The following is a 12,647-nucleotide window of genomic DNA, read 5'->3' as shown; positions in this document are numbered from 1 at the left end:
TTGAATGATGAGGTGGATGGAATCGAGACAATAGTCGTTGGTAGCTAGATTGAGAAGGAACGTCTGATTGAAATTGCAGGCGAGGGCTGCGTGGAGAAACCGGTGTCGACCTTATGGCGCAATTACGTTACCAGCAACAGGCCGGACGTGTCGATGAGGTTGACGGTCACGAACGGTGGTTTGACCGCGACGACGAAGGACCACGGTCTGACGGAGTACTGGGCGCACAGAGTCACCTATTGTACAGCACCTGCTTCCCACCCGCGCCTCTTTGTCTGGGTCTACAGGCACGAGGGGCGCAGGTTGAGGCCCGAGCTCAGGTGCCATGCCGCCCTCTGCAGCAAGGAGTCCACCGCCAGGAGGCTGGCCTCGACCTTAAACGCCAGGCTACAGCAGGCGCTCCTGGAATTCCGACGGGACAAGGTCTCCAGGCAAAATGCTAGGTAAGGATATCGATCATGAATCCATTCCGGGAAATTGTCTTTGGTTATTTGCTCTTTTCACCCTTTTGCTCGGGACACTGTGCCGTGCCGCCGCCGGCTACCGCCACTTCTCTGTCTTTATTTTTCTCTCTTTCCCTTTATCTTTGCTCTCTACACCAATCACACGTGGCAAAAACGAGAACAGAAGAGCTAGTCGATGGGATTTATTTTTTTTCTTTTTTTGGATCGGCGACATCAGAAACTACGCGAGTCACTATCTATTAACTTTTTAGGAACGGTATGCCGGACGGTGCCATTTTTCTTCGGGAACAAATGGTTCCTAATTTTGTTATTTGCATTTTTAACAAACAATAGGAAGTTCGAGCATTTTTGTCGGAAATAATAATCAGTTTAATGAAAGAATCAATGAAGAATTGTTTCAATGAAACTAATTGATTGTCGTGTATCACATCTATACTTTATAAAATAATCGATATTGTAGATTGAGTTCTTCTTAGAACCGTATCTGTCGTCAAGCGACCATTAATCATCAATTGACATCGTCCGATAATAAATCCGTCGCGAATACCTCTCATCTCACAGAACGCGTTTCAAGTGAATCTCCCAAACACGATTTCTACCCGAGGAGAGCGTGCACAGTAAATTTCATTAATGCGACAACGAGGAAAGCGATTGTTTTTCTACTGACTGGTAAACACGAGTTACAGCGAGAGAGAAAGAGTGAGAGAGATCTCTTTTCAAACAGACAATTTGGGTCATGTCCATAGATCACAGAGTGCACGATCGAGTCGCGATTCAGGTCGTGTGTTGATCGTCGTTTGATTCAATGTTCCGAAGAATTCAGCGAGTCAATAAGGGGACAATCAATTTTTCTGAATATATCGTCGCTGCGTTTCTACTGTATACTCGTCCTGAATGTCCAAGTTGAATAGTTCTCGAAGATAAATGGAAAACAAACCAACTTTCTCTACGACTTCATTATTCACTGTCGCTGTCTACTCTGAGTTCCGAAATTCTCGGACCCTTCTGTATTTTAAGATTCCTCCGCTTTATCTCTTGAAGTGTCTCATTATACTCGAACGAAAGTTTGAAACGCGACTGTTTATGGAAAATTATGTCGACGTGACATAGAGAACTTTATTATGTGTGTGGTAAACCCAGTTCGAAAGTTGAAGTGGCATACGAGAAGCTGAAAGCTCGTTTAGGGAATGTGTGTTTCATTAGAATTTAACCTCCTCTCTGATTCCCAGAGAGAATCTGATTCCCAAATTTCCAAAAATTTTTTAGAGATACTATCTGTAATGCGTTCCAAATTTTTTGAAGTATTGTTTACTTATCTTTTAAAAATTAATAAAATTTCACAAATACAGCGACTCCCACTAATGTTCGGACACTCTTAAAAAGACGACACTTCTTTTGATATTTGACCATACGATTTAAAAGTTTTTCGGAAGTTAGAACAATTGGTTTTCTACACAGCATGACCAAAAGTTTTGGAAAACAAATCTGCAAAACGAATTTTTTAAATTTTCGTTATAGGTCCAGATTAAAAAGATGTAAAATGCAACTTTTAGTATTTTTTATACAATTCCGGCCAATTGCAATTTTTCGAAAAATTTCTTTTCACAACATGTAGTAAACTAATTGCTTTAACTTCTCAAAAAAGTTTAAATCGTATAGTCCGAATATTAATGGGAATCACTGTACGCAGACAGATTCTTTTGTCCAATTATCCTCCTGTACACGGTTAACATTAAGGTTAATGGGACCATAATCTCCCTATTTTTCCCATATTCTACAAAGTTTCAGCTTCAATTTTTAAAAAATGTCATCACTCTACCTTATTTCTATGGAAAGTTCTTTGATTTTGAATCGAGTTTGGTCGAAAGTTCCCACTGTGCACCGTAACTCGTCGAACATCGCTACACACCGTCAGTAAAAAACCCTAGTGACTGTGATCTCTGACAATATATAACAATTCCTTGGCAACCGAGAACGCTATGGTAATTCCGTTGTCAAAAATTGGGCGTGCTCGGTGCGGAGGTCGGGACAAATTGACGGTAAAATTCATTGTCGAACAGTGAAATATACTTATACACACACATATTTGTTTGCTCCTCATTCAGTTTAATGGACCGTTCGTATAAATGCAAGAGTAGCAACGTAAACGAAGTTTAGCGTCGAAGCTTCCGCTAAAATGACGGGCATCTTGCCATCAAACGCTTCGAAATTTCATTAAGTCGTTGTTCGATAGAGTTTTGACTTAAAAGGGTTAGTTCGGAGAGGAAAAACAATTCGATTAACCTATGCAAATTGAGTTTGGCGTGTGTCATCACCGAGGTCGGACATATTTATAATTTCGTGCTCGCGTGTATGGCGACGGCACTATCGGAATCTTTATAATTAAATAAATCGGAGATTTTAGATTAAATAAATCAATTGCTACATGCCAGAGTAAACCATAATATAATTGTTATACGCATTTTCTTCCGCAGATTGTCGCTAGCAAACGCTCTGTACGAGAACCCATCGTTACCGCGGCGGAAGCTACTTCTAAGCACGGGTGGACAAAATTACCGACCGCCCTTGGAAAGATCGAAAAGCGCACCGAAATTATCTGCGATCGAAGAGGACATTGTTGCCGAGGAAGTCGAACAGCAGAGGATTCTAGAGGAGCTGAGGACTCTGGAAACTGTTGCTCGCAGCTGGCAGGATCAAGACAGTTGGAGGATCGCTCGACTTCTCGATGCTCTAAATCGCGAATCGTCCGATGAGAATGGAAGTATCTCGAGCGGTTGCGAAACTGCTAGCACTGCTACCAGCGAGGAGAGGGCTCCTGGACCGGAGGATAATCATACTGCAGGTCATTAGCTTCCTCATTTCTCAAAATTCCGTAAATTCATTCTGCCAAACTCGTTTAAATTCTTGCATCCTCAGACCAGAGTCGGGCAAAACGTAATCCGATTAATAATTGAAAATTACGGTTAGACTGCGGATGTTTGTGCAACTTTCAATCTTTCTAGGCAAATTTTAAGAGAAAGTAGAATCACGTAGAATCTTATTTTCAGTGGTAGTAGTCTTCGTAGCTCTGGAATAAATAAAAACTGCACAACATTCTATCGAATTCTATATTCTAGACTTTTTTCAAAATTTTTTCAAAATCAATATAAAATCCAATTATTAATCGTGGCTACTCCCAAACAGCACGCGACGTCTTGAAGACGTCTTTTTCGAGGCGTGAAAAATGAATTGAGAGGTTACGTTTAATCAGTAGACCGCGAAGAGAGTCCTTTACGAACTCTATTTCTCAACAATCGCGAGACTTTGGTCAGACAATGTTCTCATATGTAAAATGGGTGATTTCAGAGAGTATCTGATAATGTTTGTTATTTAAAAATATTTTTTTTATATGGTCATTCGTAGCGAAACACTGACGACACCGATTCTAATCTGTGCGTTTTCGAACAGGTGAGCCAGAGCAAAGAGACAGGGCAGAGAGACGAGTGATGTTTTCGGACGACGTGGTCCGAATGGGTCCGGGGCCTCGAAGGAATTCGGAAGGTTCCCCAAACTTCATGACCTGCGCGGGAAGCCCGCGTTTCCACCTGCGGAGTGCGCAGACGAACCGGAAGAGGTTCGCAGCCCAATCCGAGGAGGACGAGTCGATGGAGGACGAGTCGATGGAGGACCCGAACTCCCACGTGTTCGACTTCGAAGACGTCGAGGATTTCGACGACGTGGTCGACTACAGGCCCAGGGGCGAGATCCTGCGTAGGATCGAGAATCCCCAGGATAGGGAAAGACGAGTGATGGAGACGTACCCGGGCAGAATGAACCACGAGCTTCTTCAAAACGACGAGTCCCCATTTCTGACCTTGGATTCTCTAGACGAAGAAGTGGACAGCGATGAGAGCGGTTACGTGGAGGCACCGCCGAAGTGTCTTCTGGGTCAGGACGACCGCAAAGAGGAGGAAGAGTCGAACAATGGTCGCGTGGAAGCGTGTCAAGGACAGTCTGAGTCATCGGACGTGTGTAGGAGGTCGAAGGCTGTTCAAGAGAGTCAGACGAAGCTCGGCGATCCCAAAGAGTCGAAGGAGGAGAAGAAAACGAAAGAAGAGCCTGAGCCGAAGGACCCTGTACCGGTCGAAGAGAGAGTCAAGGAGAAGGAGAGAGAACGAGCCGATTTCATCAAGTGTCCTATCTCGGAGACCATCAAGAAGCTAGCGAACGCTTCCCTGAAGAGCTCCAAGTCCCTGGAGATGACCACGAACAGCTGTCTAAAGGCTCTGAACAACCTGAAGACCTCCAAGTCCTTCGATGGCGTGAAGACCATCGAGATCGACGCGGAATCGCCCAGTCTTCATCAGAGGAAGCAACTGCTGGCTCAACACGGTGTCGTTGTGTGAACGTTCCCCGGGGAATGAACATAATCCCGAGAGTTCCGACACAGTATGTCCTTTTCTGATCTTTGAAACGGCGAAACTGGACCGGATGGACTGATTAGCGTTAGAGTTGCTCGTTGGCCGTTCGATAGAGGATTTTGTTGTGCTCCGTCGGCGACAGGAGCTAGAGAAATCGTTGATTAGATGTTGTTGGCACTGTTTTAGTTGTTTCGCGTGCGATATACGCGTTTAGAAGACGAACTATGGTGTGTAGAGAGATAGCACGTGGTGAGACAAGTTTCACACTTTGGCATATGGCCGGCGAGTGTTTAACGATTAAATGATTTTTGAATATTCGGGATATCCCAGGATAATGAATTTTAAGGACGCTGAAAGACCTCGATAGTATTTAAAATTGCGGAAGGATTTACTTCCGGAGTCGTTTACAGTACTGTTGCTTATATACAGTGTTGAACTAAATTATGTTCTATGATATTATTTTGATGTTGTCATGATATTATTCGTTCGACGAGCTACTTGTAATTGTTTCCAACAATTTTGTGGTAATTAAACAATCAGTGTCTAAGCTAATAGCCAGAATTAATAGGAATTACTGTCGAATATCTTTTTGCTGTTATTAAAACCTGGGATATTCTGCAAACTGTTTGACAAAACTGCTGCGAACGCAAATTGATAAGAGTATTGAGAGAGAGAGAGAGGAAATATATTTAATTCGGACTTATGGTTGTCATGAGTCCCAGTTAATTACGACTGAAGTTGTCTGTTGCAAGACATCCGATTTCTACGACGTCTGAAAGTGAATTTCTGGAGGCGAATCGAGTGTGTGTTTCCGTTTAGAGAACTTTCGGAGAGACCGATCTAGGTCTACTAAAATTACGGGAAATCGAATGAACGTCTCTGCGTAAGGTTGCTGCAATATTCGCACAAATTAGGCGAAGAAGATTTTGTAAATACGTTGAGCGAGCGTCGAGAATGTTTCTCACCGAAATTCGGCATCGAGGATTCAATGGCATCAACATTTATAAATATACTTGGATAGAAATTATTCTTAAAAACGCTGAAACGTAACGTCTTTTTGAAACAGGAACGTGCCATAGATATTTTGAAAATGTAGCGAGAAATTTGTATGATGCTGAAACCGTTAAAACGTTGACGAAGTTACAGTGGATTGAATATTTCCAGAGCGACGTTTATCGTTGAGGTCAGAGAGAATGTTTGCAACTCGCATGAGAGAATAACTAATTCTGTGCGTACTCTACAACAATTAATGTATGCCGATGCACGAGAAGAAAAGAATAGGAGAGAAAGTGACTATGTGTGCGCAATATTTTCCAGAAACAGGATCGAATCCTGCGAGCAGAAACGTTACGTGAGAATGTATGTAGAACGATGTATACGAGAGAGTCTAAAAAATTGATAGAGCAACTGGGAAATGGTGTTTGCAGTCTTGTCGAACCACGTAACGAAATCGCAACCGTACAAGACCTGTATACCGCTATAGGTTGCCCGGTAATTACAGATCGCGTGCAAAACCGGCAGATAACTCGAATTGCAACTCTGCAAGGTGCATCTCCTCGCTTGGATCCGGGTCAATCGATAGAATAGGAACTTCTCCGCGGCCATCAACCCCGCGTTCGTCTTTTTACGAAGGGCTGAGTCGCCATCCTTGTTTGTCGATCGAGAGGCGTTCAGCTTCCGTGAACATAATATTCCGAGAGATTTTGGGTGAACTGTTTCTGAAAACACATGTGTAATATATTTGAATTTAGAGAATTTTCTAATAAATGTATCACAAATATCGACCGACATTTTTCTTGCTGTAACAAGGGAATCCCCCAACCCTTTGCACTCTTAACTCCTACCATTTCCTCTGACCTAGAATATTTCCATGATCTTTTCTTGTGCAGATGAAAGCAATGATACAATTTATTCCTACAGTATTCAAATCTTTAATGATTTATATTAAATACGAAAATATTGTATAATGGGAAGAATGTTTTTAGTAACGGTGTAGCACTTTTCAGTGGCGCCTCAGAATCGCCATTCGAGTACTAAGGGTTAAAAATGCGTCGAGCTGTATAAGATAAATATTCATTTCAGTTTGTTACTGTTTCTTTTTAGAGTGGACCTTCTCGATTCAAAATAATATAACTCAAATACATTTATTTGAAAGCTTATTTCTTCACGAGTCGAAATTATTAATGGAAATAATGCGGTTTATTGTTTTTCAGATCTCATATGTGTAAATACATTGTTGGAAAATGAGCATTCCCTACGTGAAACATTGTGTTAGCTATACATTCAGCGGCGCTACGAATCGTTTATTTAAATTTTGACCTTCCAGATATCATCTACACTGGCATGCAAAAACTGGACGTAAGAAGAGTATTATCGATTACATTGCATAGGAATGTATGCAAATGTACCGTGCACGTAGCTCTTCCGGAGTTTCTTCAGGATTCGTTTTAGTAGAAAACGTTCCCTTCAGATGGCAGCAACGGTTCTTTCTTAAACCACAGACAAGATATAGGAGTAGACCGTAGACTTATACTTATAGACCCGGCTTCGGATAACATTCCCTGTTCCAAGATTACATCGTCTACCAGATGACGGATGTGGGCACAAAGTGCTATAGTCTGTTGAGAATTCGCAATACCATGAAGCTAATGTGTACCTAGAGGAGAAACGGAAATCAATCCCATATCTCATTCTGTATAAATATTTATGAAAACTGTAACTATAATTTTTTTTTATTAAAAATAAAGAATATTAGTTACTACAGTTAACGTGTTCGTCTTTCCCCACCCTGTACATACATCAGTATTCGATAGTACAATTGGAAATAACATCTCTTCGAAAATTTTGGATAGAACTTCGGACTTGTCGCTGAGTTGTACTACCGAATTTTCGAAAATTTTTGACTGCCTGACTTGCCATTGAGATGTACTACTGAATTTCGTGCCACTTCCTTTGATATCATATTCTCCTAACACAAAAGTCAATTTTTGAGATTTTCGAAAAATTTCGGCCGTCTGGCTTGTCGCTGAGTTGTACTACTGAATTTTCGAAGAAATTTTGACTGCGTGGCTTGCCATTGAGGTGTACTACTGAATTTCGTGCCACCTCCTTCGATATCATATTTTCTTAATAGAAAAGTCGACTTTTGGGGTTTTCGAAAAATTTTCGACCGTCTTGCTCGTCGCTGAGTTGTACTACTGAATTTTCGAAGAAATTTTGACTGCGTGGCTTGCCATTGAGGTGTACTACTGAATTTCGTGCCACCTCCTTCGATATCCTATTCTCCTAATACAAAAGTTAATTTTTAAGGTTTTCGAAAAATTTTCGGCCGCCTGGCTTGTCGCTGATTTGCACTACTGAATTTCGTGCTACCTCTTTCGATATCATATTCTCCTAATACAAAACTAAATTTTCGAGATCTTCGAAAATTTTCCTCGAAATTGAGTTTTGTATTAGGAGAACATGATATCGAAGGAGGTGGCACGAAATTCAGTAGTGCAACTCAATGACAAGCCAGACGGCAGAAAATTTTCAAAAATTTCGAAAATTGAGGTTTGTATTAGGAGAATATGATAGCGAAGGAGGTGGCACACGAATTTAGTAATAGAACTCGTACCGGCGTACGTTTTTGTGAAAATCAGTAATGTAATTCTACGAGAAGTCGGATGTGCAGGAAAAATTGGTGGTTCAACAAATATATACGCAGATATGCTTTTTTATTACATAGTCTTTATTTATTCATTGTAGATTCATACATAAGTATGTATTTATTCATTGTAGATTTTGTAATGAGACTTGTTTGAGGGCACTAGATACTCCGTCATCTTGAAACACTGTATCCTATGCCTATCCTACACGTATGCTGGGTGTATCCATGGTGTATCTCTGGCATGGTGTAAGAAGTAGACCAATCAACATATGCGGTTTCGTGTCTCCCGATCTGAAACGATAGAGATAAATTTTGGAACTAACTCGACGAAAATATTAGACCATATAAATAAATATACGTATGGGGTACCTTTGGTCGCATCCACAGACTTAGTGCACAGACATAAGATTAGTGCGGGCTTTGCATATTATGGGCTTTTCTGTCTAGGCTTTGATTTCGGTGTCAAGCCGTCATTAGCAAGAACTGAATATTCTATACATATACTTCATTTTTAATATGAGGCACCTATGTTTGAACAGTGTAAATAGTATTTATGAAATTGTAAGTAACCAAAATCAATTTTGGTTTACTACTCATGTCATTAAAGAAAGTATATAGCAATAGTTTTATATACTTTAATTTATATTATCATCATTTATAGTCATTGTATTTATATTCTCTCGTCTTTCTTTTAAACCCAAATGCTCCTATCATAAAGTGCGATGTTCCTTTAATTGCCATCGAAACGAACGAAAATTCTACAATTGGCTTGAAAATTTCTCTGAAAAACGTGCATATTTTCTAAAAACTATTTCTCAATACACGGAGGCCCCGTGAGTAGAGAACGTTTCCGTCAGATGGCAGCTACGGTTCTTCCTTAAATCATCGCGGGATATCGCAGGATATCTGCTGAGAATAATAAGTGACGCGCAAATAAAATACACGATCTTTAAATACTAATTTGCTAATGGAAAAATATATTTTATTCCGAATATTCAAAAATTATTTATTCTCAAAAATGAGTTATTCTCTCGCAACTGGACAATTTTTATTTCTTTCATCTATATTAGTATACACATATTATTTTGTTTTATTAAATGGACAATCGAGCTCGTAAACGCAACATATGTAATGCAAAGAGAAGCTCTAAAGGATACATACAGTCTCACATAATATTATATTATGAGCCCATAAGCGTGTAAGTGGTTTAATAAAGTGATATATTATATTTCTTGTTTCGAGATATTCAAAGAAAAAGGATATTAATACTAAATGAATTCCATATAATCTTTAAATAACAAGTATATATTAGGTTTACAACTGAGTTCGCGACCTCCACATTTTCTCAAACAAAGTCATTTACAAATATTTTGTAAGCACGAGTATTTTACATCAAATCAATCGAAAAATTCAGAGCTTTCCAATGATATACAGTCGAAAAGGAATGGTCACTGAATGAGGTTATAATAATACAATAAAAAAATTGCGAAACAAAAGGTCGCGAATTGAACGTTCCATTTCTTCACAATATCGTAAAAATTACATTGAATTAATTCAGTTTAAAATATAATGTGATATTATTGACGAACACCACTGTGCAAAAGAAAAGAGCACCCGGTACAATTATAAGATATATTTACAAAGAATATATTTATATAAAAATTGTATTGTATACAATGATTGATTTATTACATTTAAAGTACATTCTCAATTAAACATTCAATTAAATATAACAATAATCATTCAATTAAACAGCGGAATCCTTTTTCGAAACTTACTGTGCTCTTGTTTGATATTTTACGCTTTTCTATTAAATATGACCGGGTGACTTCTTTCTCTTTCGCGCAGTAGTGTACGTACTTGAAAAACCATTAGTGACACTTGAAAAAGAAAATGCTCGGAAAATTCGCTTGGCATCTAATCGATCGTGTATTTCCGCGTGCGAAACAGTTTCCGCAGCATCAAAGAGTTCGCCGCGGTTGCCGACAACTTTTCCCATTTACGGGTTATTACGCGTAGCTCCCGTTTCGTGGCACCGATGCGAACAATGCGAAACCGAATAGGAGCAATGCCATATTGAATGTGCGACGACAGCGAAATGGACCTTGCGTCGAGTCAAGATCAAGGTACCTGATGAAGCCTCGTTTGGAGTCACAGTTCTCCACGGGTATGATAATGTGCTCGGCGTGTTCGTGCCTACACACACAAACAGGCACGCGCGCACATGTACAACGTATGTGCCGCTTGACTCACGTCTGCCTGACCTACTAACTTGTCCAGGTACGCACACATCCGTACGCGGATGCACATTCAGCGCACACATCCTCTAAGTGCCACATAAGTGCACGGACAAGAATCAGGACCGCGACGTTTTTTTTTTCTCTCCCTCTTTTCTTAACTTTCGGTTTACGTATTCCTCGACGCTTCGTTTGCCCACCAACGTAATACTAATTTCCTCTTCGACGACCTCCGACCACCCCCGTCCTCCGAAAATTACATCTTTCTCCACCGACGCCATGCGGTGGTCCGAGAGAAATCAATTACGTTTCTTCGAGAGGACACCGTGAGAAAGTAGTCGTCGTTTCGTTGAAGATGTACACGCGATTTTTCGGGGGTGGACGCCATTTTGCCACGGTCGAAGAAGATGCTTTTCGAGAGATTCGAACGTTCAACCTGGACCGAGAGAAACAGCTTTCTAGCTGGCTTCCATCACAATTCTACTTCGAGGACAATTCATCCTCAGCTTTCCTCCGGCGACGATTAATTAGTATAGTGTTCCTCGAACCGGCCGGCTGTCGTCGTGATCCATAAATTTCGAATTGGCGGCGGTTCGATGGAAACTCGGGTTCTTCGATACCTTCGTTCCACTTATTTTTGTTTGCGACTGGTTGGATAGTGGACGGTGGGTTCGTTAAGTAGCTTGAAAAATATGTTTGGGAAATTCGGGAAAGACGGTGAGTTTGTTAATTGACTTTATGCGTTTAACACCGGGAAGAATAAATTAAAAACATAAAAGCATATATATACTGTTGCATTATTTTCAACTATCAATCATTTTTGAGAAAATGATTAAATGTGTATGTATGTCATTTTGCATAAAAGTGGTCCCCGACTCGAAGGTTAAAAACATGACGGAAGAGTTGATGAGGATGAGGAACGTTTTATTATTATTCAGATATCCACTTCGATACAACGAAAATGTAAAAAGAAATTTCCCTCGCCGTTTTAACAAAAAAATTAAGCCCTCAGCATTACGTGCATTAAAGTGGAGGAGGAGCTCATTACTGCGTCACAGACATCGTTAGGATTGTCCCTAATGCTGCGGTGTGAACAGCAATCACGATGAGAAACAAAATATATATATATATATATATATATATATATATATATATATATATTTAAAAAGCTATTTGTTTATGTTATGATTAAACAGCGGATTGTAAGCATTTTTGACAAAAATGAGTAGATGTAATTTAAAATAGTAAAAATATTAGAAGAATTTAAAAATACTGTTATATTATTTTAAACCTTTTAAACACATTAAGAATGAAAATTTTCTATTTGGCTCCGATTTGCTGCGATTCAGAACGCAAATTTTTATTTTGCACAAACATCCGCTGTCAGGTCACGATACTTACCGAATTCGTCTTGAAATCCTCTAACAGTTAGGCGTAAAAAATATTATAGGTATATTTCCAAAGAATTGAAGGTGACTAAAGAATCATGAAAAAAAGAGTTGACAAAGAATTATTGAAATCATGCTATATCTGATAAAAACATTTTCGATCGGACTGTTAATAACAGAGTAATTTCTACAGATCACGGTCCGTGGTTCACCCTGTATACGAATGTAAATTGTAGAGATTCGAGATTACAAATTGTAAAAACATCTCGTTGGGGGGAATATTATAAAAGGAAAATTGTTATGAAATAATGTTCACGCAGTTTCTGTGTTTGACTATAAAAACTCATAAGTTGAAAGAAGCACCCAGTATAATTATAAGATATCATGACAAACAATCTCTTTACGTAGAAATTGTATTGTGCAATGATTGATTTATTGAATTTAAAGTATATACCCTCAGAACAATTCCATTAAACAGCGGAATCCTTTTTCAAAACTCACTGTGTTCT

General features: G+C 39.6%; 1 protein-coding gene across 5 annotated transcripts in view; it reads left to right on the top strand.

The window, feature by feature from the left end:
• Nucleotides 1–6,644, top strand: part of LOC143207609 (uncharacterized) — a 101,917-nt gene extending 95,273 nt beyond the window's left edge. For all 5 annotated transcript variants that reach the window (XM_076421285.1, XM_076421286.1, XM_076421282.1 and 2 more), the window contains 3 exons: nucleotides 80–443; nucleotides 2,939–3,306; nucleotides 3,912–6,644. In XM_076421285.1, coding sequence (XP_076277400.1) covers nucleotides 80–443; nucleotides 2,939–3,306; nucleotides 3,912–4,849 — 1,670 coding nt within the window. In that variant the 3' untranslated portion in view covers nucleotides 4,850–6,644. The remainder of the gene's footprint in view (nucleotides 1–79; nucleotides 444–2,938; nucleotides 3,307–3,911) is intronic.
• Nucleotides 6,645–12,647: the final 6,003 nt, after the last annotated feature.

The sequence above is a fragment of the Lasioglossum baleicum genome, chromosome 3, assembly GCF_051020765.1.
Source record: "Lasioglossum baleicum chromosome 3, iyLasBale1, whole genome shotgun sequence".
In the NCBI taxonomy this organism is placed as follows: Eukaryota; Metazoa; Arthropoda; class Insecta; order Hymenoptera; family Halictidae; genus Lasioglossum; species Lasioglossum baleicum.
This window is presented reverse-complemented; position numbering and strand designations above follow the sequence as displayed.